This window comes from Hylobates moloch, unplaced genomic scaffold (assembly GCF_009828535.3).
Source record: "Hylobates moloch isolate HMO894 unplaced genomic scaffold, HMol_V3 SCAFFOLD_4, whole genome shotgun sequence".
Taxonomy (NCBI): Eukaryota; Metazoa; Chordata; class Mammalia; order Primates; family Hylobatidae; genus Hylobates; species Hylobates moloch.
This window is the reverse complement of record NW_026652279.1, coordinates 169,559,234-169,582,582: the sequence shown is the minus strand read 5'-3', so window position 1 is coordinate 169,582,582 and position 23,349 is coordinate 169,559,234. Positions and strand designations below refer to the sequence as shown.

Genomic DNA, 23,349 nt, shown 5'->3' with positions numbered 1-23,349 from the left:
CACTGTTTATGGAGTATAACATAGAGAAACGGAAAGTCATATTGGAATAATAAGATTGCGGAGGACCATGAATAGCAATGTAGTTATAGGGATAAGGAGTCTCTGAAGTCAAATGCCTAACTACATTTCTACCATTCCATTCAAGACTTAGAGAGAAACATAAAAGAGAAACATGGATGGCTTTAGAAATCTCTTAGGAGAGAAAAAAATTCTGGCTCTGTCTCTCTTTATTTACCCCCCCATAGCTGTGGAACAGCGCTACTAGCAGAGTAACAACAAGGAGCACATGTTCACTTTCTTGAAAAAAAGGAAAGATGAGGAAGATGAGAAAACAAGACCAATGGGACGGGTATTTATTCTGGACCATAAGCTCCACGAATCAAGAACCTCACCTGCCTTGGCTCAGTACAACCTCCCACATAGAACACAATTCTGGGCACATATATGCCACAGAAAACATATTTGGCAAACGAATGAATGAATGAGAGCTAAAACAACATTGGAAGTGAAGAGTAGGCGATGGAGAAGGATGATGTAAAAGTTACAAACATCACTTCAGGCACAGAGTCACATGCAGGGTGAAGGGCAAAGCCTTTTTTTTTTGGAATTTTTTTTTATTATACTTTAGGTTTTAGGGTACATGTGCACAATGTGCAGGTTTGTTACATATGTATCCATTGCCATGTTGTTTTGCTGCACCCACTAACTCGTCATTTAGCATTAGGTATATCTCCTAATGCTGTCCCTCTCCCCTCCCCCCTCCCCACCACAGTCCCCGGAGTGTGATGCTCCCCTTCCTGTGTCCATGAGTTCTCATTGTTCAGTTCTCACCTAGCCTTTTACTGAAACTCCTTAGTGGAGTCTGGAAGGGAGATGTGAAAGACCCATGGTCAGTTTATACAGAGAATATCAAATATAACTATTAGATTTCAGACTGAAATTTCTAGAAAAAAATGGCCATATTATTGACACACACACATCTGGGAAAGAGAAGCATATTTTTGTGAGGAAGGAAGAGTGGGTGTGTGGAAAAACACATTCACGTTAGACATAAATGGTTTTACATGCCTGCATGGTTTTTGATTAAAAATGCAAGAGGAAATTTTAGAGCAGTGACCAGACTCTGGAAAAATAAAATTTGGATATGATCCCGTGAAAGAGACCAAGACCATGAGAAGGACATTTGACATGTTTGACTCAAAAATCATATTGGCAAGAATTTGTTAACAGCCATTGAGATTTTAATAAAATCACTATATATGTATAAGAAGTCACTACACAAATGCAAAATATAAGCTACAACACCATTGATCATGCATGAAATCTGGGGCCCTAATAAAGCCCTGAACCTCTCCCATGCACTCCCTCATCTCCCCATCTGTAGGCTGGATCCACTGGGGGTCCACAATGGTGAGAGGAGATATGCAATGAAGAAACTTGGGTTCTTACCAACCTTATGCGTCCTTGTCCTATGGCATAGTAGTAAGACCAATTTCTCCACGTGTATAATAACTAGAAACATAAGCTATGGATTAAAAAGTGCCTCAAGGTGTTTTAAAAAGTGGCATTCTTGATTGTGCTCATAGAGCTAATTTTGCTTCTCTATGTGGATGATTTTTAAAACCTGCCAAACTCTATGCAAAGCCTGCATTATAGAGTTTTGGAAAGGTAAATCCAGACACCTTGGATATGTGGGCAAATAATAGACTAGACAGCTGGCAATCTGATATTCAATAAGATGAATGGAAAAAACTCATTGGTTTTTTTTTTTTTTTTTGCATTGTAGAAACAGTTGCTAGCTATCTAGAAATTGACATCTTATGTTAATTTGCAAAACAAATATGCAAAAAATAACATGGGCAGTAATTGAAATATCTAATATGTGAGCAACTACACTCTGCCAGGCACTGGGATACAGCCACTTGGATGAGAGCCAGGCCCTGCTCTCATGGAGCCCGCTGTGAGTTCTGGATCCAATGAAGCAAATGTTCAATGCCCTGATACACTCTGTGACATCTGCTGGAATGGGAGCAGCTCCAGGCACTGTGGGACCAACCTGGGAGGCAGCAAAGCCTTCTCTGAAGAAGTGCTCTAAGTTCAGAGCTCAGACAGAAACTGGGATCTAAGTGATGAATGGGGATTATCCACACAGAAAGAGCTGCAAGTATTGGGACTAGAACAGACAAAGTTCTAGATAGGGGATGGCAGAAGAGGCTTGATGAGCTGAATGAGCCTAGGTACAATGGGAAGTGCTGGTGTGAGAGGTGGGCTGGGTGTGAAATGGGAAGGATGAAGTCTGGTTATGTCAACAATCATTCTGGAAAGATTAAAGATCAACAAGGACTACTCTCTTGAAGAGAAGTTTGGAAACTAAGCATTATTACCAGATTTTTTTATTTATTTTTATTTGTTTATTTATTATTATTATTATTATTTTGCAGAACCAAGAACAGTACATTTAGGATTATCTTCTTTAGAGAGAGAAGAATGGATCTAAGGGAGGACAAGACTGAAGATAATGTGATCAGTTTAGGGGCAGTTGCAATAAACCAGATGCAAAATTATGGTGGCCACAACCAAGTCATGACAGTGGGGACTGAGGGTCTCCGTATAATAAAGATGCTTAGGAAGAGGCTCCCTTTACTTATTTGCTCACTGAGCAAATATTACTGATCACCTACTCTGTGCAAGTCATTGTTCTAGAAGCCAGGGAACAGTACTAAACTAAGCAAAGAAAGCTCTTACTCATGTAAACCTACAGTCTACTGGGAGGGGATAGACAATAAAAAATCAAGGAAATAAAGAATTTGCTTCAAGGTTGTAAGTGCAATGAAAAAGAAGGAAGTGGGTGAGTGGAGACAGTGAGAGGGCTGGGTTGATGTAGGTCAGTAGTACAAGCCTCACTGATTAGGCAACATTTGAGTGGAGAGCTGACAGATGCGAATGGTGATCCATGCAGAATCTGGGTCAACAAGTACAAAGACCCCAAGGCAGGAGCAGGCTAGAGGTATTTAAAGAAAATATTCTTATGTTGAAGCCCAATTTCCAATGTGATGGTACTAGGAGGTGGGGTCTCTGGGAGGTGATTACCTGGTGTGGGTAGAATCCTCATCAATGGCATTCATGCTTTTATAAAAGAGACCACAGAATGCTCCCTTGCCCTTTCCATCCTGTGAGTACCTAGTGAGAAGCTGCCATCGATGAACCGGAAAGCAGACCCTCACCAGACGTCAAACTTGCCAGACCCCCAGCCTTGGACTTCCCAGCCTGCAGGTCTTTGAGATCATGAATTGCTATTGTTTAAGCCACTGGGCCTGTGGCATTTTGTTACGTCAGCCCTAGCAAACCAATACAGGTACCATCTCTAGAATTTGCAGAGGCGAAGAGTAACCTGCATGGGAGACTGAGAAGGAAGGATCAGTGAAGCAGATGAAAAACCAAGGAGAGAAAGTCAACTGAAGAAAACAGAGTGAAAGAAGTCGGTGGAAAAGGAAGAAATAATGGAGTCAATGATGCTTGCAGATGAATATGACAAGGACTAAAAATGTACCCTCTGAGCCTGCCAACAAGGAGATCGTTGCTACAGGCAGGTTTGGTGGAATCGCTGGGGAAAAGCCTGGTAGGGGTGTTTTCAGGAGACAATGGAAGAGAGAAGGTCGAACTCATGAGGACAGACCCCTTCTGAGGCGTGTTGGTTATGAGGGAAACTGAAGTGAAGGGGAGGTGGTTTGGTTTTCTTTTCTTTCTACTTTGGGAAACATTAAAATTCTTTTCCCGTTCTGTGGATATGATTCTGTTCTGTGGATCATGAAAGGCTGAAAACATAATGATCTTGAGAAGGTCAGAGGCATTCACTCCAGCGGGGCAGTTTTCACACTGTTTGCAAATGCTGCTTTATGAAGCAGTGTTCAGGCATGTCCAGTTTTAGAAATTCTCTGTGTATTGAAAAGGCTCAGAAAAAAACCCAGAAAATATATTCTGTTCTGTCCATTCTTGCACTCAGTAAGTGAGTTCTCTGATCTTATAAATGGCATATCTACATCTTCCCTGTAGAACATTTTACTTCTGTGTGTACTATGGTGGCACTGTCAGAGGCAGCGATCATCTACAGACTGTTTTCCAGCTGCACTTGTACACTAAGCAGCAGTCTGGGCTGCTGACAGATTGTGCCTTTTTCCTATGAAAATTACCAGTCATTTCTTCTTCTTTCTCATAGACTGTTGTGAGCACAATAAATCAGAAAACTCTAGGTTTATACTAGCTACGGCAATACTGTCTAAAACTTGATGGATCGGAGACCTGAGCTGTAGCATTCATTCAGCTAACTAAAATGTTTGCTTTTTTTCAGTTTCAATTTAATCAAAACTTGACGGTGAAGAGACAGAAATGACAGATTTCATGTTCTGCCATTAATCCTTATTAGACACTTGGCTTATGAGAAGGGAACAGCTCTAAGAAATAATATTGTGTGGCGCAAGAAATTGACACAGAGGAAGTGACACTACAAAATCAGGAGATAATTTTTTAATTATAAAGAGCAGAACCCATTATGCATTCCTTCCTTCCCCCTTCCCTAAAATATACAAAAATACTGGGTTAAAATAAATATATATGTGCATGTATAAATACACACAGGTATATGTAAGTATATACACATATATATCATATATACGTAGGTGCATATATGTATATATGTATCTGTACCTACATAGACACACATATACCTGAATATATATGTATACACTGTATATACGCCTGTGTGTGTATATATATATAGATATGCATATACACACACACACACTCATGCATGTGCACCTTATTAGTTCTAGTTCTCTGGAGAACTCTGACTTATACATGGTCTCTGTGCTAAGAATAGAGATAGAAATATTATGAAGTTCATTAGGGCAGGAAAAAAAATTCTTTCTCACTGTTCCTTTGCTCAAGCTTTTCTTTCTTTCCTGAATCCCCTCCTCCTTCTGCACATCCCCAGCACTTAGAACAGTACATGGAAGATGACAAGGATTCAATAAACATTTGCTACATGAATGAATGAATGAATGAATGAATGAATGAATGATGAAGGAATCCTGATCCTCTTCTTTGCATAACACATATTTTAGTGAAAGATACGGGCTTGCAAACAAGAGACTACACATCAAGGAATTCATGTTGGCAATGCTGCAGGGGAAGGGCTTTGTGTGTTTCACCTGAGGATGTTGGGGAGGGCTCCGCAGGGGAGAGGAGAGGTACATCTGCAAGGAATGCAGGAAGGGTGCTCCGGACAGGTTGGAGAATCCCTGGAGCAAAGACACAGTAGACACAGCAGAAAGCAAGTACATTTCCCATTCTGGGAACTGCTGACCCTGGGACTACCAGAGAAATCAAGCACGCCTCTCCTCTGGCTTCTGGGGCTGCTGAGGTTTGTCCCATGACTTGCAGCAGTGTCACTCACTCCACATGGGCTTTGGTCCATATTCTCCCACTGTCCTCCCTCTGTGAGTGCCCACACTCTCCCCTTCTTTTCAATGGACACAAGTCCCTGGATGAGGACCCACCCTGATCCAGATGTCTTATCTGAACTTGATTACATCTGCAAATACTCCATTTCCAAATAACATCATATAAGTTCTCAGTAGACATAAATTTTTAACCCAGTACAGTACCTCATAGGATTATTTTCAGATTAAATGAGACAATATGTATAAAGTGTTTAGAGAGATGGCTGGCGCACATACACACACACACACACGCGCACGTACATATAATCACACATTAGCAGAAAACAATGAATAAAAATATTGCTCAGTGCTCCTTAATAATGTAAATTTTTCCCTTTTAATACATTTCCAAAGGTGCTATCAAATTCCTGTTTCTCATTATCTTGTCTACATCAGTGCCCTTAGCTTATGTGTCTATCTTCAGCCCTTTTCCATTTTATTATAATTTAAAATATGATTGCCTGAAACATTCCTAAAGCTATGCTGTTATTCCTATAATTTACACTCACGGTGACGATCACTGATTATATAACAATGTCATTATTTAGCCACTTTACTACTCTGATAATATCTCTTAATTCAAATCATAATAGTAGCTAACATTTATTATGCATGTGGCAATACATGGCAGATTCCATTTGCAGGTATTTGCATGTATTATCTAACCAACTAACCTTCACGACCACTTACCTCGTAACCTTATTTGCAGAAATATGAGGTGCAGAAAGTGCCCTGGCTGGGGACAGACAGCTCTTAAGTATCAGAGTACAGATCAACCCGGAGACTGAACTCCAGAGTTAGACCCTTGATGCTAAACCTAAGTAGTGCTGCTTCTATTATGATGTTCTCATATCATAAATCTGCTTTCCTCTGGCTCCATCGCTGCCCTCACGCTATTGATTACAGCCAAAAAGTCCCTTTCTCTCTTCCTACCAAACTCATAAAATGTTGAAGAGAGCACGGTTTCAGATTCATGTCATCCTACCTCACCCCAGTGAATGCCCACAGCAACTCCCTTTTAATGAATGGTGCATCTTTCCATCTAGATATATTTTTTTCCTCTTTTTTCAATTATTCTCACAACACCTATGAAAGTTGTGACTATATAGCAGACAATTAAAATAATACTTCTCAGAAATATGAATTTGTGTTCATGAAATATTAAGCCATACATTCACTTCACACAGAATCCTTCAGAATTTAAATGCAATTAATTTGCAACCTTTTGTAATTTTATATCTGATTTGGAAATGGGCACCTTTAATTACCTAGCAGCTGTTACCTGTTAATTGAAGGCATCATAATGCACTGAATGTATCTATGTGAAATTCTAACCTGCCCTGGAGGGCTACAGTCAGCATGTGCCTGCACTCTACATATTTAACCATATAAATCTCTGATGTAGGTATGTATGTGGAGTTGGAAAACTCACCCTTTTTGTCTAAAATCCAGAAGTCATTCTTTTGTACCTCGTAGCTGCCCCGGCAAACATCTTATCTGAGCTACTTCTTCCTGCATCCTTCCCCTCCTGTGCTAAGTTACAGGAAAGGATGAATCCACAGCTTCACATTCAGAGGGCGGTATGTTCCCATCCTATTGAGCAGTTAATGAAATGGGAGTGACGCTGATGAAGCTGCCACTTCCCTCTCTCTGTGAGGCTTGGTGCCACTCTGGAAGAGGGAAGATGCAGACGGCACCATGTTGTCAATGCTTTTTCGCTGGGAATGTTGCCTCCCCATTTCTTCCTTAGGACAGGCTGATGTTTTATATTTGCTCTACAACCCGAAGTATCTAATATAGGAGACATTCGTAGTGGTTAAATCTGACTCTTTTGGGGAGAGTCTACATATATTCCATGTCAAATATACTCCTAATTTTGAGTTGGAGAAATAGTCATCCTTGCAGAGTACTTCACATACATCGCATCCAGTAATGTTCATTTAAAAATGCATATATGAATCCAGGCTTGGTCATGTTCCTAGTAGATTTGACGGATTCTAAAGGTGTCAGGGTTCTGATTTCAATTTCTGAGGTGTCAGCTTAAATCCGCTTATCGAGCGTTACATTTTCAAACTGCCAATTTATGTAGCTGGTTGTGAGAGGTCAGGGAGAGAGGATAAAGCTGCATCCAATAAAACGCCATCACCACCCCTGTGGAAACAGTGCCAGCCCAGATGGGTCACACTCATAAAAACAGCACTCACTAAATGCTAGTTGTGAAAATTATAACAGGCTCCTTCTATCTTTATACCCTCGATACTAGGAGATAATTTTTTTTAAATAAGCTTACTTGATAACCAACTACTGTAGAATTTTAACTTCTGAGACAATCTAGTAAATACAAGGAAACAGCTGGACTACATAATCACAATTAAATGAGCAGTCTTATTTCACTTTTTTATGTATAAAACACTTAAGGCATATATGAAATTTGTTCTTTGACCTCGGCCTACACTTTTGGGAATGGGGTACATAGGGGAGAGAAATCTTGGTCCTAATGATTTACCTACAAACTTCTAAATGAAGAGATGTCCAGCCTATCAATGAATACATCATCCAATGTATATTGATCATCGACATATTTTAGGCATCTATTTAGAGGGCTCTGAATGACATGCAGACAGTTGATATTTCCTGTAGATTATTCAGAAGAGGTAAAGCCATCAATACTTTACAAAATTGCACCAAAAATCAAAGTGACTTCAAGGTTTCTGTCCTGGAAGACCAGGGGAGTGATGGCAACATCAATGGAGAATCACAGAGGAAGTTTTGGTTTGGGAAGAAGATGAGGGTGGATATATTCAGCTTTGAACATGACAATTAATAAAGGCAACATCACCAGAAAAGTTAAGACTGGAACTCAGGAAAAAGGTCTGGATACAGATTTAGGATAATTAGAGTGGGTGAGGTGGATGCAATGGGGGAAAATGAGATCTTCCAGGGAAGATAGGTAGAAAGAGAGTTAGAATCAGGGTCTGAGATCAATAGAAGAGGTAACCAACCAAGGAAGCTGGTACAAGGATCTGAGGAGTAGGAGAAGAAAACAGAGGTATCCCAGTGCTACATTTTGATATTTTTCAATTTTCCTAATAGATTACTTAGAATTTTGTGATAAAATGGAGATATAAATAAAGTATGATATTATAGTTCTGTAAATATGCTTACAAGTTCTTTGTGTGACTGGACTGAAACAGGCCCTTAGTAAACATTTGGCATATTAAGTAGTAAATAAATAGCATTGCTTTTGAAAAAAAAAAAAAAGGAAGAAGAACGGGGAGGGATTGATCAGGGAAAGAAGATGGAAAACCCCAAAGCATAAAGAATACTTCTCCTGGCCTTTGGACATTCCCTTGACAGCAGGCAGAGAGCTCCACTAGAAAGAAGGAAGAAAGAATTTCAAATGGCAAGGAATGTAAATCAACCTGTGAAGATAAAAGTTTCTCTAACTATATCACATAAATCAGTTTGCAGTACGATGTTGTCTATAAAAACATTGTCTCTCAACTCAGGAAGCCCTGAGGTAGCAGGTTCTTCTTCAAAGACTCCATTGCTTCACCCACCAAGTGGGGTGCCTGTCCTACCTACTTTCAATAGCATATGTACCTACTACATATGCTATTGAAAGGAGTAAGTCAAGGCATGTAAAGCTCAGAGAGTACAGAACGTACCTGCAAGGCACCAGATAATAACATCAGCAATTACTTTTAATGGAAACACATTGTGGACTAATTAGTATGAAGCAATATTTGGGAGTGGCAATTCCAATAGGGGAATTCACATTCCTTCTTAAATTTTCCCTATGTACTTCCTCTCTGATTTTTAAGTCACCCACTCACTCTATTTCTCTATCTCTCTCCCCTTCAGACTTCCCTTTTCTTTCATGTGGTGTAACTCAAATAGAGTTGAATTAACAGCCTGAAAAGAAAATTTAGGACAGTTTTCTTTTTAGAGGGAAAAAGAGTTGTTGAACACATTTTAGATTGATGCAGCATATTAAAATGACAAATTGCACACTGAAATATCACCAACTCCCAGAAGAGAACAATAAAAACATCGAAGACACTAAATTTACACTGACAAAAAAATACAACATTTATAAAGCAAAAAAAAATCCTAAATTACTTTTAAATGACATACTATAAACCTTAACATAAAAAAAATCACAGACATGTTGTCCTTTGAAAAAGTATATTTGATTCCTTATACTCAGCCAGCCAATAAAAGTACTTGGAAATAAGAGATAAAATTATTCATACAAATACACAATCTGCAAGTTTAAACAGTAATTTAAATGGAAACTTTTTTCTTATGGCAATTTTTTTTTTACTTTCTCAATTGCATAAACAAGTGCATTTGACTATTTCAATAGCTTAAAGATAAATACAAATATCACCACTATGAAAACTTTTTCTCATATGCATTTTTGGGAGAAGTAATACATATGCTAGAGACGTTATACTGTTTCTAAAGAGATTACTTTCATTTGCAATCCAAATTTCTTAAATTGTAAGAAATTCATATTTTTCCCCTAGCACAGTGAGGTACATGAGTACTCACAAGGGTATTTCCAAGGTAGATGAGAAACTCAAGGGAAGTAATACATATATATCCATTATTTTACACTTGGGTCAGCTCCAAGTACCAAATAAATATGCCCTATTACAGACTAAATGTTCCTTTCCCTCAAAAATCCTACGTAGAAGCCCTAACCCTCATGTGATGGTATTAGGAGTTATAGCCTTTGGGAGGGAATTAGGTTCGATGAGTTTATGAGATGAAGTCCCATGATAAGGTTAGTGCTCTTAAAAGAAGAGAAATCAGAGCTTCCTCTTCACCATGTGAGGACACAGCAAGAAGGTGGCTGTCAGCAAGCCGGGTACGTTGATCTTGGACTTCCCTGTCTTCAGAACTGTGAGAAATAAATGTCTGCTGTGTAAGCCGTATAGTCAATGATATTTTGATATAGCAGACTGAGCTGAACAGACACCCTCTAGAGCCAAATATTTTAATTTTTACATTGCAAGAATGCATTTGAAATTATAATAAGTTACATATTCAGACTCTTTCACTGAGTTCTAGGAGTCAACTATTTCTTCATCATTTGATGCTGAAGATGACCTTCACTATAGTCCATCACTTTTGCTTCCATTAGTAATGGAAACTATTCACTAAAAGAGATGAAATTATATAGTTTGCCTTGCTGAGGATATTTCCCTCCAATATCTTCAGAAATTTTTGTGTTATTCCTCTCACAAGGCATTAACAATACAGCATATAGGAAGGGTGTATACAGTTTGCTGTGTACACAGAGAAAGCATGCAAAACACATTGTGTGTGTGCACATGTGTATGTTTGTGTGTGGGTGATTATTTTTGTCTGCTTCCTGTTGTTCCTATCACTTTGAGCACCATAACATGATCATTACACCATGCAAAATGTGATACTTTCCTATCCAGTCCTTTCTCTCCTTTGCCATTCAAAAAAGAAACACACAAAAAAGCAATTCTTTAAATAAAATAAAACACAACTAAAAGTTAATCATGTATTAATTCAAATAAAAAATTACTCTTTGCTTCTTTTGAATTGAAAAATCAGATCTGACTGCTTGCTTAGATTTTAGTGTCTCTATACCAATATTCATAATACAAACTGCTATACATAATACACTTATCCATTTATTACACTTAAAAATACATATTAAGAAATCCTTGCCAGGCATCTGTGGTTATCAACAGATTTTAATTATGTAACAAATATCGACTCCCTATTGATAAGATTATATTATATTCCACCAAAATGGCATCCATATATACATGTGAAATAATTTCTGGGAAGGCAAATTAAGGACAGATGTATTCTAGAAACTATAGGAAGTTTCAGGATGGGAAATTCTTCATGTTCTAAGAATAAGGACAAAGGAGCAGTGAGTCCATGCCAAACCATTACTGAAACTCTTGAATCATATTTGATCCTTCTTTGTAGTTCTTATTTTTTATATCTTTTTTTCTATAGGTCCCATTTAAAAATATACAGTATTTGCCTTGGTCCATTTGTTCTCCCATACTTGCATGTTCACTTCTTTGCTTTACTTTCAGTTCATCTTCCACACCCTCACTGTTAGCCAAGGGCCATTGTTCTTTCATTGATTAGTGTCAAAACCAGGAGGAGAATAACCACAGGTTCACACCACATCTGCCATTCCCTAGATTAGAAGTTCTCAGCTCTCTCTGTACACCATAGTCTCCTAGGCACCATTAAAAACCATCCTGGGCCGGGCGCAGTGGCTCACGCTTGTAATCCCAGCACTTTGGGAGGCTGAGGCGGGCGGATCACGAGGTCAGGAGATCGAGACCATGGTGAAACCCCGTCTCTACTAAAAATACAAAAAATTAGCCGGGCGTGGTGGCGGGTGCCTGTGGTCCCAGCTACTCGGAGAGGCTGAGGCAGGAGAATGGCGTGAACCTGGGAGGCGGAGGTTGCAGTGAGCCGAGATCGTGCCACTGCACTCCAGCCTAGGGGACAGAGCGAGACTCCGTCTCAAAAAAAAAAAAAAAACCATCCTGGTGCCACATAAGACTGATTACATCAGCATCTTTATGGGCAGGTCCTAGACATGGAAATTTAAAAATAAAATCTTCCCAGGTGATTCTATTATACAGCCAGGATTCAGAATGACTGCTAGAGGTGATCCCAGCTGAAGCCAAGCCCTTCCAGTGGGCAGCTGAACTCATCACGTTATGCATGTGCACAGGCTTGCTCCATCAATTGCCTTCTCTTACTCTAGTGTCACCAGATTTTCTCTCTCACATGAATTATTTTTATTTTATTTTTAATTTTACTTCAAGTTCTGAGATACATGTGCAGAAAGTGCAGGTTTGTTACATAGTTATACATAGGCCATGGTGGTTTGCTGCACCTATCAACCCATCATCTAGGTTTTAAGCCCCATGTACATTAGGTGTTTGTCCTGCTGCTCTCCCTCCCATTATCCCCCATCCCCCAACAGGCCCTGGTGTGTAATGTTCCCCTCCCTGTGTCCTTGTGTTGTCATTGTTCAACTCCCACTTATGAGTGACAACATGTGGCGTTTGGTTTTCTGTTCCTGTGTTAGTTTGCTGAGAATGATGGTTTCCAGCTTTATCCATGTTCAAAGGACATGAACTCATTCTATTTTCTGGCAGCATAGTATTCCATGGTGTATACGTACTACATTTAATATCCAGAATCTACAAGGAACTTAAACAAATTTACAATAAAAAACAACCCCATCAACAAATGGGTGAGGGATATGAACAGACACTTCTCAAAAGAAGACATTTATGTGGCCTACAAAGCTCATCATCACTGGTCATTAGAGAAATGCAAATGAATTATTTTTATCAGCACATACACTTGCTGTTAATTCTCCCATTATTAAAAAAAGCTCTTAATGTCTGTTCCCTCTTCAGCAGTCTTCCCATTTCTCTCCTCTTTACAGAAATCTCCTTTAAAGAGCTCTTTATACTTTCTGTGTCCATTCCTGTTTTCCTACTCTGTTCAGAACCTAATCCATTAAAATTCTTGCTCCCAACAAGTCAAGAAAACGAATCACCTCCATACTCCTAAATGCAATGGTCAGTTCTCAGGCTTCCTCCTGCTTGATCAATAAAAATTTCTCCTCCTTGAAAACTTCTCATCTTGGTTCCCAAGAAAGCACCCTCCCTCATTTTCATCCTTTCTTCCTGGTCATTCCTTGTGGTTGGACCTCATTTCACTGAATTCTTAATATTGGAATTCCTCAGGACTCAGTTCTTAGACTTCTTATCGTTTTACCTAAACTCTTCCTCTACATCACTTTAACCACTTTTGGGGTTTTCGGTATCATCTATATGCTCGTGAGTTTTGAATTTACGTCTCCAGCCAGGATGTCACCCCATCTCGTTCACAACTCCTAGAGGCACTCCTACTGTGGCTAATGGCATTTCATTCTTTAGTTGTTGAGGCCTCAAAAGCTTGATGTTATCCTGGAATTCTCACTCCCTGTAGTAGGGCGTATTTTGGCTGTCCCAATTTCACCCTCTGGAGTTACACCTGCGACTATGCAAGATATCTGGAGAAAGGGATGCATGGTTACTAAGGGATGTATGGTTACTAGTGAGCTGCCTCTGGAACAGGAGGCGAACCTGCATAGCCCAGGAGAGCCCAGTGTCATCACATAGTTCCCTAAAGGTGCAAGAGGGAGGCAGAAGATTCAGTCAGATACAAGGATGGACAAAGAAACAGGCAAACTGAAGCATGAGAAGGAGCACTGTCCCTGCCCCATATCCATCACTGTTGATGTTGGAGACGGAGGAGGGGGCTCTGATCCAAGGAAGGCAGGTGGCCTCTGGAAGCCAGAATTGTTGAACCAGTGCTGATGACACCTTGTTTTCGTCTCACTGAAGCCCATACCTCACCTCTGACCTATAGAACTGTAAGATAATACTTATGCTGTTTGCCACTATTAAATTCGTGATAATTTGTTTTGGTAACAATAGAAAATCAATACACTCCCTATAGCCAGGTAATCAGCATTTCCTGTCAGCTCTATCCAAAAATAAATCCTAAAATTGACTATTTCTCACCACACCCTTGCTCCACTTGGGTCCAAGCCACCATCATCTCTCGCCTAGCTTGCCACTAGAAACTAGGTTGCATAGTTTCACACCTACAACATCTGCTTAGAAAGCATTAATTCAGATTGTATGACATGAGTGTTTGGGGAAACGTAACTTATGTAATTACTGCTTCTTGGCTTTTAATTAGTAATTTACTACTATGAATTTTCTTTTAATCCTAACCTAAACATAATGGTGCACTATAGGTATTTGGTACAAGAAATTTTAAAACATTTCCAATACATTAAAAGAAGTGTTTTTGAGACAGGGTCTTGCTCTGTTGCACAGATTGGAGTGCATGTCACCATCATGGCTCACTATAGTCTTAACCCCCAGGCTCAAACAATCCTCTCACCTCAGCTCCTTGAGTAGCTGGGCATGCACCACTAGGTCCAGCTAATTTTAAAAAATATTTTGTAGAGATGGGGTCTTGCTATGTTGCCCAGACTTGTCTCAAACTCCTGGCCTCAGGAGAGTCTTCCACCTACGCCTCCCAAAGTGTTGGGATTACAGGTATGAGCCATCACACCTGGCACCAATTATTTTTTGAGTTTTGTTACTTTTAAATCAAAATAGGGCTTAAATTTTAAGATCTGCTTTCTCATTTAAGTTTGTTGTAACAACTACTATGTGTTGAACAAGAACTGATCACTTTACTCTTTTTTGCTCAATGCTGCTGGAAGGTATGAGATGGGCAGGAGGGAGCAATGACCCTAATGGAAATTGTCCCTACCTTCAATGTGCTCACAGACTCACAGAGGAGATGGCCATTAAACGAACAGCCATAGGTGAGAAGAGAATAATAAAATGAAAGGTCAGAGTGCTCCGGACAGCTTTCCAGAAAATATGATACGATGGCTGAATTTCAATTCCTTCATGGATAAACTATGTGGATCACACCAAATGTTTTTAGGTACTTTCCAGCTCAAAGATTCACTGTTACTAGCATTGCAGTTTAAGACAAAAAAAAAAAAAAAAAAATCAGAAATTCTCAGAGTATTACAGTTTAACTAGAAAAAGCCCACACAAAACCATGAAAAAAACGACTTGAGTCTTCTTACCATGTATAACTATTATTGTATATAATGTGCTATAGGTTTTCTTAGCTATAGATCCACAATCCTCATTTGAAAGCCTTCAAAGCACATATGTTATTGAATTTATTATTTTTCCAAACTGAACAGGTTATAAACCATAAATAGGTTAGTGAAAGTTTTGCCACTAAATAAGCTATCAAAAGCTTCAGAGCTTTTTGGATTTTTGGATTCAAATTGTGAATAATGAATTGTGAAGATGCTCATTTTAGATTCATTCAAAAACTGATTTGAGAACCAGTCAAGGTAAACTGATTTATATCGGTTTCTTTGAAGCCTTGTACAATTACAACAATTACATCCAGAGCTGGAACATTTATCTCACATTTGAACTGGGAAAGTGGGTTCTATATAGGAAAACAGAAAAATTCACATACAAGAATATATAAAAAGTGAAAAAATTTAACAGTCTTGTGAAGACAATTGAGATTTGCATTGGGTAATCTTAGAAAAATGTGATACCACAAGCCAAACAACTTTAAGGGAGAAAGTTGACTCCTGAGAGTCGGGGAAAGTGACATTACTGCTGCATCTATCAAAGCATGAGCTAAGGATTAACAAATTCCACATTCCCAAATCATCATCAAGAAAAACAATTCTCTGTAATTCCTGCACTCTGGGAGGCCGAGGCTGGAGGACTGCTCGAGCCCTGGATTTCGAGACCCGCCTGGTCAACATAGTGGGACCCTGTCTCAATAAAAATTTTCTAAATAGAAAAAAAAATTCATTGATAAAAAGTTTCCCTAACAATTAGAATTAAACAATTTGAAAGGAACTCACTTGCTTTACTGATAGGTAATTCTTTTAAAAAAAAAAATACAATTTCACCACAATTTTTACATTTTTTTTTATCTTACTAGGTGGCAGGACTTTTAATGATGTTCTTTGCAAAGAGCGTTTTTTTCTTGAATAATTCAAACAGTTAAAAGATAGTAGCCTCCAATATTTAAAAGGACTTTTCTGCCCCATCTCTCCATCAAAAAAAACAACAAACCAACAAAAATCGATCATGAAAAAACACATCAGAAAACGGGTCCTTCTTTATCGTGTACCTTCTTTGTCATTGTGGTGGATAATCGCGTCCTGTATCATGTCCGTGAGGTTGAAGTGAACTTTCGGATTCTTCGCATGCTTCAGCCTTTTCAGGAACCCTTCCTGCTTCTGAAAAGCCTTCTCACGCTCATAGTAGGCTTTGATTTGCTCACAGCGCATGCGCTTCACTAGACGCTGCCGCTGGCCAAGGGGAAGGGACTCTAGCAAGCACTGGTCGATTTCCATCTCATGGGATCGAAAAACGTTACATAGCTGAAAGCAACCTGGAAGAAATGCAAGGGGAGCGTCACCAGACCTATTATTATAACCACTATAAGTGTGCACCACAGCACACTTGATTTTATATTGTCCATTGCACAGGTCATAAATGCAACAATTCTCCTCGCACTTGATATTGCAAATCCAAAGCCCTTTTTATAGATTGGGGAAAAATAGTTCACGTGTTCCTCAAGATTCTGTGGTAATAAAACAAATGATATAAGTAGACATGCATATGTAGTTAAGCTCAACACAATTACTAACCATCCATCCCTTCCTGTTTCTTTCAATACATACCAAAAGCCTCCAGATTTCACCACTGTGTCAAGCTCCTTCTGTCTAATTAAATAATACTAATTTTACATGTTAAATGTTGGCATAAAATCATTCTAACTTTTTCAGAACAACCTAATAGAATTGTGTTTGCATATCATGATGACTAATCATGACGCTGTTAATTTAATGTAATAGAATGTATATGCTGCCAAGTACAATGGTTGAAGCCTGTAATCCCAGTGTTTTGAGAGGTTGAGACGGGAGGATCACTTGAAGCCAGGAGTTTAAGACCTGGGCAACATAGGAAGACCCATCTCTCCAAAAATAAATAAATAAATAAATAAATAAATAAATAAATAAATAAATAAGTAATAAACTTTTAAGTTAGCTAGGCATGTGGCATGTGGCTGTAGTCCCGACTACTTGGAGGCTGAGGTGGGGTATCACATAAGTCCAGGAGTTTAAGTTTGCAGTGAGCTAGGATTGCACCACTGCACTCCAGTCTGGGCAACAGAGTGGGGAAAAAAGGAGAATATATGTGCTATCAGCTCCTTATATGATACAGTGGACATTTTTCATTAATTTATTGCTAAACTCTTTTTCTCATAATCAGTGACATTCATTTCCAAGAAACCTGTGGTTAAGTATAAAGACTGAGGGTTGGCACAGAGATATTTCTCAAAATTGTGGAGAGAATTTTGGCTGCTACGGTTCTTGTTTTATTTATATAGTGATTAACAAACTGAATTCCCATTTCTGAAACTTAAAATATCCCCCTTGTTTCAAAAGGCTACTTCCTATAAACACCAGTCAAATCACCTGTAATGGAATTGTACAAACACTTATATTTACCACCAGGTTGAAATTTTACTATTGGCAGAAAATCAATGTTAAAGCATTAAAAATTCTAGAAGCTGGCTTGCAAACACAGATTCAGATGTGTTTATATATTCTTAAGCTATTTATGATATCAGGTCTCAAGGAGGTTAAAGTAACTATGCATGCACAAAATGTGGTTGATCATATGCCATATCCGATAAGATTATATACTAAGGGTATAGTTCATCTTTGGAAGGATGCCCTGGTCCTTTGAAGGAACAACAAGTCATGACAACACTATTTCCACTTCTGTTTCTTGTGACACTTTCCAAGTCTTTATTCTCACAGCCCCCAGGTGCACCAGCATCAACATCCCTGTTTAGCATATAAAGAAAACCAAGATGAGAGAGGCTGTGACTTGTCTAAGATTAAAGAGACAATTAGACAAACAGAATAAAAAATGCCCCATAGAGAAGAAACAAACCAAAGCACCATGATTCTCTAATGCCAGGTATTGAATATATAAGTACTTTTACATAAGATGTAGGAAGAAAAAGAAGCCGTGTTGGGGGATTTTGTGTTCATTTATTTGCATTTGACAAAAGCTATACGTTTTAGTATCATATGTTTTCATAAGATTCTTCATAAGTATTCATAAAAGTGATGTGAGAAATATCAACTAGCTATACATAAAAGATTCCCTTTCCAGTGACCTAAACACAAATAGACAACAGCGGTTCTGAAATGAAGACAAATTGCTCTGGAGTACACTTATTGATAAAAGCTATGATCACTGCCAGAAACAGATTGTATGAGAAAGCTCATTAATAAAGAACCATAAAAGTCTTCTGCTTTCACATCTGTGTAGAAAACTGCACAGGGCTTGATTGATTGACTTTGATACTTGTGACACTTCGACTTCTGTGACTTTCCTGGCTTGTCATTAGGTGCTCAGGGGATCAACAGGGCCACACAAAAAAAGCCTAAAGAATTAAAACAAATAACACTGCAGAGTGCCATGTGTTGATTAGCCAGCGGTTGATGGCTGAGGATAATCGAATAAACACAGCAGTCCTCTAGTTTGTAACTCTTAAGAAGGGTCTCTTGGTGAAATTTTCAATTAACTTTTAAGGAATCCACAGTGACATATCATGATTCATTGAGTTATCCCTCACAGGCTGTCAAAAGGGAATGTAGAGGGTGGCTCTTAAATTAATTTTCTTATTTTCCTTTATGATTTGGAAAATTCAAAGGCCATGATCGCTAAATTTTAAATCCATTCATGTCTCAAATCTTGATTTTTAATGCGTTTTTGTTAAATAATTCCCCATGTTTGGATCTAAAACATTAGTTTATAAATTGATTCTTTTGTAATCTGAAAATTTATTGGGCATTTTGACTTTCTTTTAATCTAAGTCCAAGTGGGTCAGCTGTGTCATGTATGTATATGTATAAGAATCGATAAGATATGTGATGTGACCAGTTGATCTCAAAAAAAGAAAAAAATAAAGAAAGAATCTATAAGATAACACAGGGATTCAGGGGATCATGGTGGACGGGAGGCAGGACTGGATTGCAGCTGCGGACAGAGCAGCATGTAGAGGCTTGCATTGTGAATTTTAGCTCCAGATCTACTTCAAGAAGAAACCAGCAATCCCGAGAGGACCCACAGATCCTCTGAAAGAAGTGGACTGCTCCTGCAGGACCTGGGAGAAACCTCAAATACTATGAGTGCCCCAACTGCAGAAGTGGGAAAGAGAGACCCTCCTCTCCCAAACACACACCCCCACTGGAGAAGGTGAAGGTCTGTCTGTGGGAGAAGTTTCCAACTTTACCTGGGGCTGAGTCAAGTTAGAGAGCTGAGCAAAATACATGGGTAGAGGAAGCAGCAGAAAGGCCCTGGGGCTCACTGGGTCCCCAAGCAGCCCATTCCTGCCTGGCACCATAGGGATCCATTGGGAGGGTGGCCAGAGGGAGAAGGAATTCTCTAGCTGAGCTTTGTAACATTTTTGAACAGGATGAGAAGCATCCTGGCCAGAACTCGGGGGAGGGTGTGAATCAGGCATGCAGACTTCACAGGCGGAGAAACAACTCAAGCCCTTTTCTCTTGCAGCTGGAAATTGGATAGCCTCGAGCAAGTTTTCAAACCCATCTTGCCCTCCACCTGGGAACAGACTCAGGGCTGTTGGTTTGTGGGGCACGGTGGGAGTGAGATCGGCCCTTAGGTTTGCCTGGCCCATGACTGCCGGCTTTCCCCCACTTCCCTGACAACCTGCATGACTCAACAGAGGCAGCCGTAATCCTCCTAGGTATACAACTCCAGTGACCTGGGAATCTCACCACCATCACCCACAGCAGCCACAGCAAGACCCAACCAAGGAGAGTCTAAGCTCAGTCACACCTAGCCCTGCTCCCACTTAATGATCCTTCCCTCTCCACCCTGGTAGTGGCAAACAAAGGGCATTAATCTTGGAAGTTCTAGGGTTCCGTCCACTGTCAGTCCCTCTCCACACTACTACAGCTGATGCTTTCTGGAAAATGCCACCTCCTGGCAGGAGGCCAACCAGCACAAAAATAGAACATTAAACCACCAAAGCTAAGGACACTTATGCAGTCCATTGCAGCCATCACCACTTCCACCAGAACAGGTACTGGTATCCACAGCTGAGAGACATATAGACGGTTCACGTAATAGGACTCTGTGCAGACAACCCCCAGTACCAGTCTGGAGCTGGGTAGACTCACTGGGTGGCTAGACCCAGAAGAGAGACAACAATCGCTGCAGTTTGGCACATAGGAAGTCAGATCCATAGGAAAATGGGGAGAGTACTACATCAAAGGAACACCCCATAGGACAGAAGAATCTGAACAACAGCCTTCAGCCCCAGACCTTCCCTCTGACAGAGCCTACCCAAATGAGAAAGAACCAGAAAACCAACCCTGGTAATATGACAAAACAAGGCTCTTCAATATCCCAAAAAAATCACATTAGTTCGCCAGCAATGGATCCAAACCAAGAAGAAATCTCTGATTTACCTGAAAAAGAAATCAGAAGGGTAGTTATTAAGCTAATCAGGGAGAGACCAGAAAAAGTCAAAGCCCAACGCAAGGAAATCCAAAAACTGATATGAGAAATGAAAGGGGAAATATTCATGAAAATAGATAACTTAAAGGAAAAACAATTAAAAATTTAGGAAACTTTAGACATGCTTTTAGAAATGCAAAATGCTCAGGAAAGTCTCAGCAATAGAAGTGAACAAGTAGAAGAAAGAAATTCAGAGCTTGAAGACAAAGTCTTCAAATTAACCCAATCCAACAAAGACAAAGAAAACAGAATAAGAAAACATGAACAGAGCCTCCAAGAAGTCTGGGATTATGTTAAATGACCAAACTAAGAATAATCAGTGTACCTGAGGAAGAAGAAAATTCTGAAAGCCTGGAAAACATATTTGGAGGAATAATTGATGAAAATTACCCCAGCCTTGAGAGAGACCTAGATGTCTAAATAGAAGAAGCACAAAGAGCACCTGGGAAATTAATCACAAAAAAGATCGCCTAGGCACATTGTCATCAGGTTATCTAAAGATGAAGTAAAGAATCTTGAGAGCTCTGAGACAGAAGCACCAGGTAACCTAAGAAAGAAAACCTATCAGATTAACAGCAGATTTCTCAGCAGAAATCCTGCAAGCTACAAGGGATTGGGGACCTATTTTGAGCCTCCTCAAACAAAACAACTGTCAGCCAGGAATTTTGTATCCAGAGAAATCAAGCATCATATATGAAGGAAGGACACAGTTGTTTTCAGACAAACAAATGCTGAGAGAATTTGCCATAACCAAACCACCACTGTAAGAACTGCTAAAAGGAGATTTAAATCATGGAAATACATCAAAACAGGACCTCTTTAAAGCATAAAGCACACAGGATCTATAAAACAAAAATACAAATTAAAAAGCAAAAACAAAAAACAAAACTGAAGTACACAGGCAACAACGAGCATGATGAAAGCAATGGTACCTCGCATTTCTAACATTGAATGTAAATGGCCTAATTGCTCCACTTAAAAGATACAGAACTACAGAATGTAGAATAACTCACCAACCAACTATCTGCTGCCTTCAAGAGACTCACCTAACATATAAGGACTCACATAAACTTAAAGTAAAGGGGTGGAAAAAGGCATTTCGTGCAAATGGACACCAAAAGGAAGCAGGGGTAGCTATTCTTATATCTGAAAAAAAACAAACTTTAAAGCAACAGTAGTTAAAAGAGACAAAGAGAGACATTATATAATGGTAAAAGGCCTTGTCCAACAGGAAAATATCACAATCCTAAACATATATATACCTAACACTGGAGTTCCCAAATCTATAAAATAATTACTAATAGACCTAAGAAATTAGACAGCAACACAATAATAGTGGGGGACTCCAATACTCCATTGACAGCACTAGACAGGTCATCAAGACAGAAAGTCAGCAAAGAAACAATGGATTTAAACTATACCTTGGAAAAAATGGACTTCTGACAGCTTAAGACTGGTCAACAGATACCCTTCCTCATGGTGGTCACTCAAAATCCCTTTTTAACAAGGCAAATGTCCCCTGAAAAACACTTCAATTCCTGTTGCTTGCTTTATTTTTCTCCTTAGTATTTATCACTCTTATACTTCTACAGTAGCTATCTATCTAATTATTTATTTATTTTAGAGATGGGGTCTCACTCTGTTGCCCAGGCTAGAGTGCAGTGGCATAATCATAGCTCACTGCAGCCTCCAGCTCCTGGCCTCAAGCGATTCTCCCACTTCAGCCTCCCAAGTAGCTGGGACTGCAGGCATTTACCACCACACTTGGCTCTCCTACAATATCAATTACTATGCTTCAACTGTATATTATACTAATATCTATACTAATCAATTTCCTAAAATAAAATTCTATATATTTTCTTATTGCTCTGTAAGCCCCATAAAGGCAGGAACTTGGGCTGTTTCTTCCCCTGCTTACTTTCAGCATCTGGAACAGGATGTAGTCAATAGTTGTGTTGTTGTTATTGAATGAAATTGCAGAATGGACAATTACATTGATGGCAGAAATATCACACTTTATTAGGACCTAATCCAGCACTTAACACACGGCAGATAAATGCTTAGTCCTGCTCTTACAGAAATGCAAGATGACACCGTGTTCTCATCTAACTGCTCTTCCTTACAGAATTATCTGGCCTGAGGCAGTGTCATCAAGCTCATCTTTGTATTGGATTTCTTTATCTCCAGTGTTACACTTTTTTAGCGGGGCAAGGGAGGTGGCAGGGATCCTACATATATAGTTATCCTGCAATTCCAGATAAAAGTTTACAGCCAGAAGCTCCTGCTCAGCGAATGTGTATCTCTGTAGGACTAAACTTGAAAGCCAGCAATTATCTGACATCTAGTTATATATATATACACACATATATATACATTTATATATATATACACACATATATATCTATACCTAGACATCTTAATAGATGTGTGTGTGTGTGTGTGTGTATGTGTATATATATACAGAGTAAAGTGAAGAGGAAAACGAACTAAAAAAAAAAGAATGCATAAAATTATTCTGCTGTACAACAACCAGAAATGCCCCATGTCATCTAGAATAAAAATCTTCCTGTGGCATGGTGCACTCAGTGTTCAAGATTTTTAAGCAAATCTCTCTGTGATTGCTAAAGAGG

General features: G+C 39.2%; 1 protein-coding gene across 1 annotated transcript in view; it reads right to left on the bottom strand.

The window, feature by feature from the left end:
- MYO16 (myosin XVI) overlaps positions 1–23,349 on the bottom strand; it is a 607,071-nt gene that overhangs the window by 521,255 nt on the left and 62,467 nt on the right. The window contains exon 2 of the mRNA XM_058438173.1: positions 16,281–16,544. Coding sequence (XP_058294156.1) covers positions 16,281–16,544 — 264 coding nt within the window. The remainder of the gene's footprint in view (positions 1–16,280; positions 16,545–23,349) is intronic.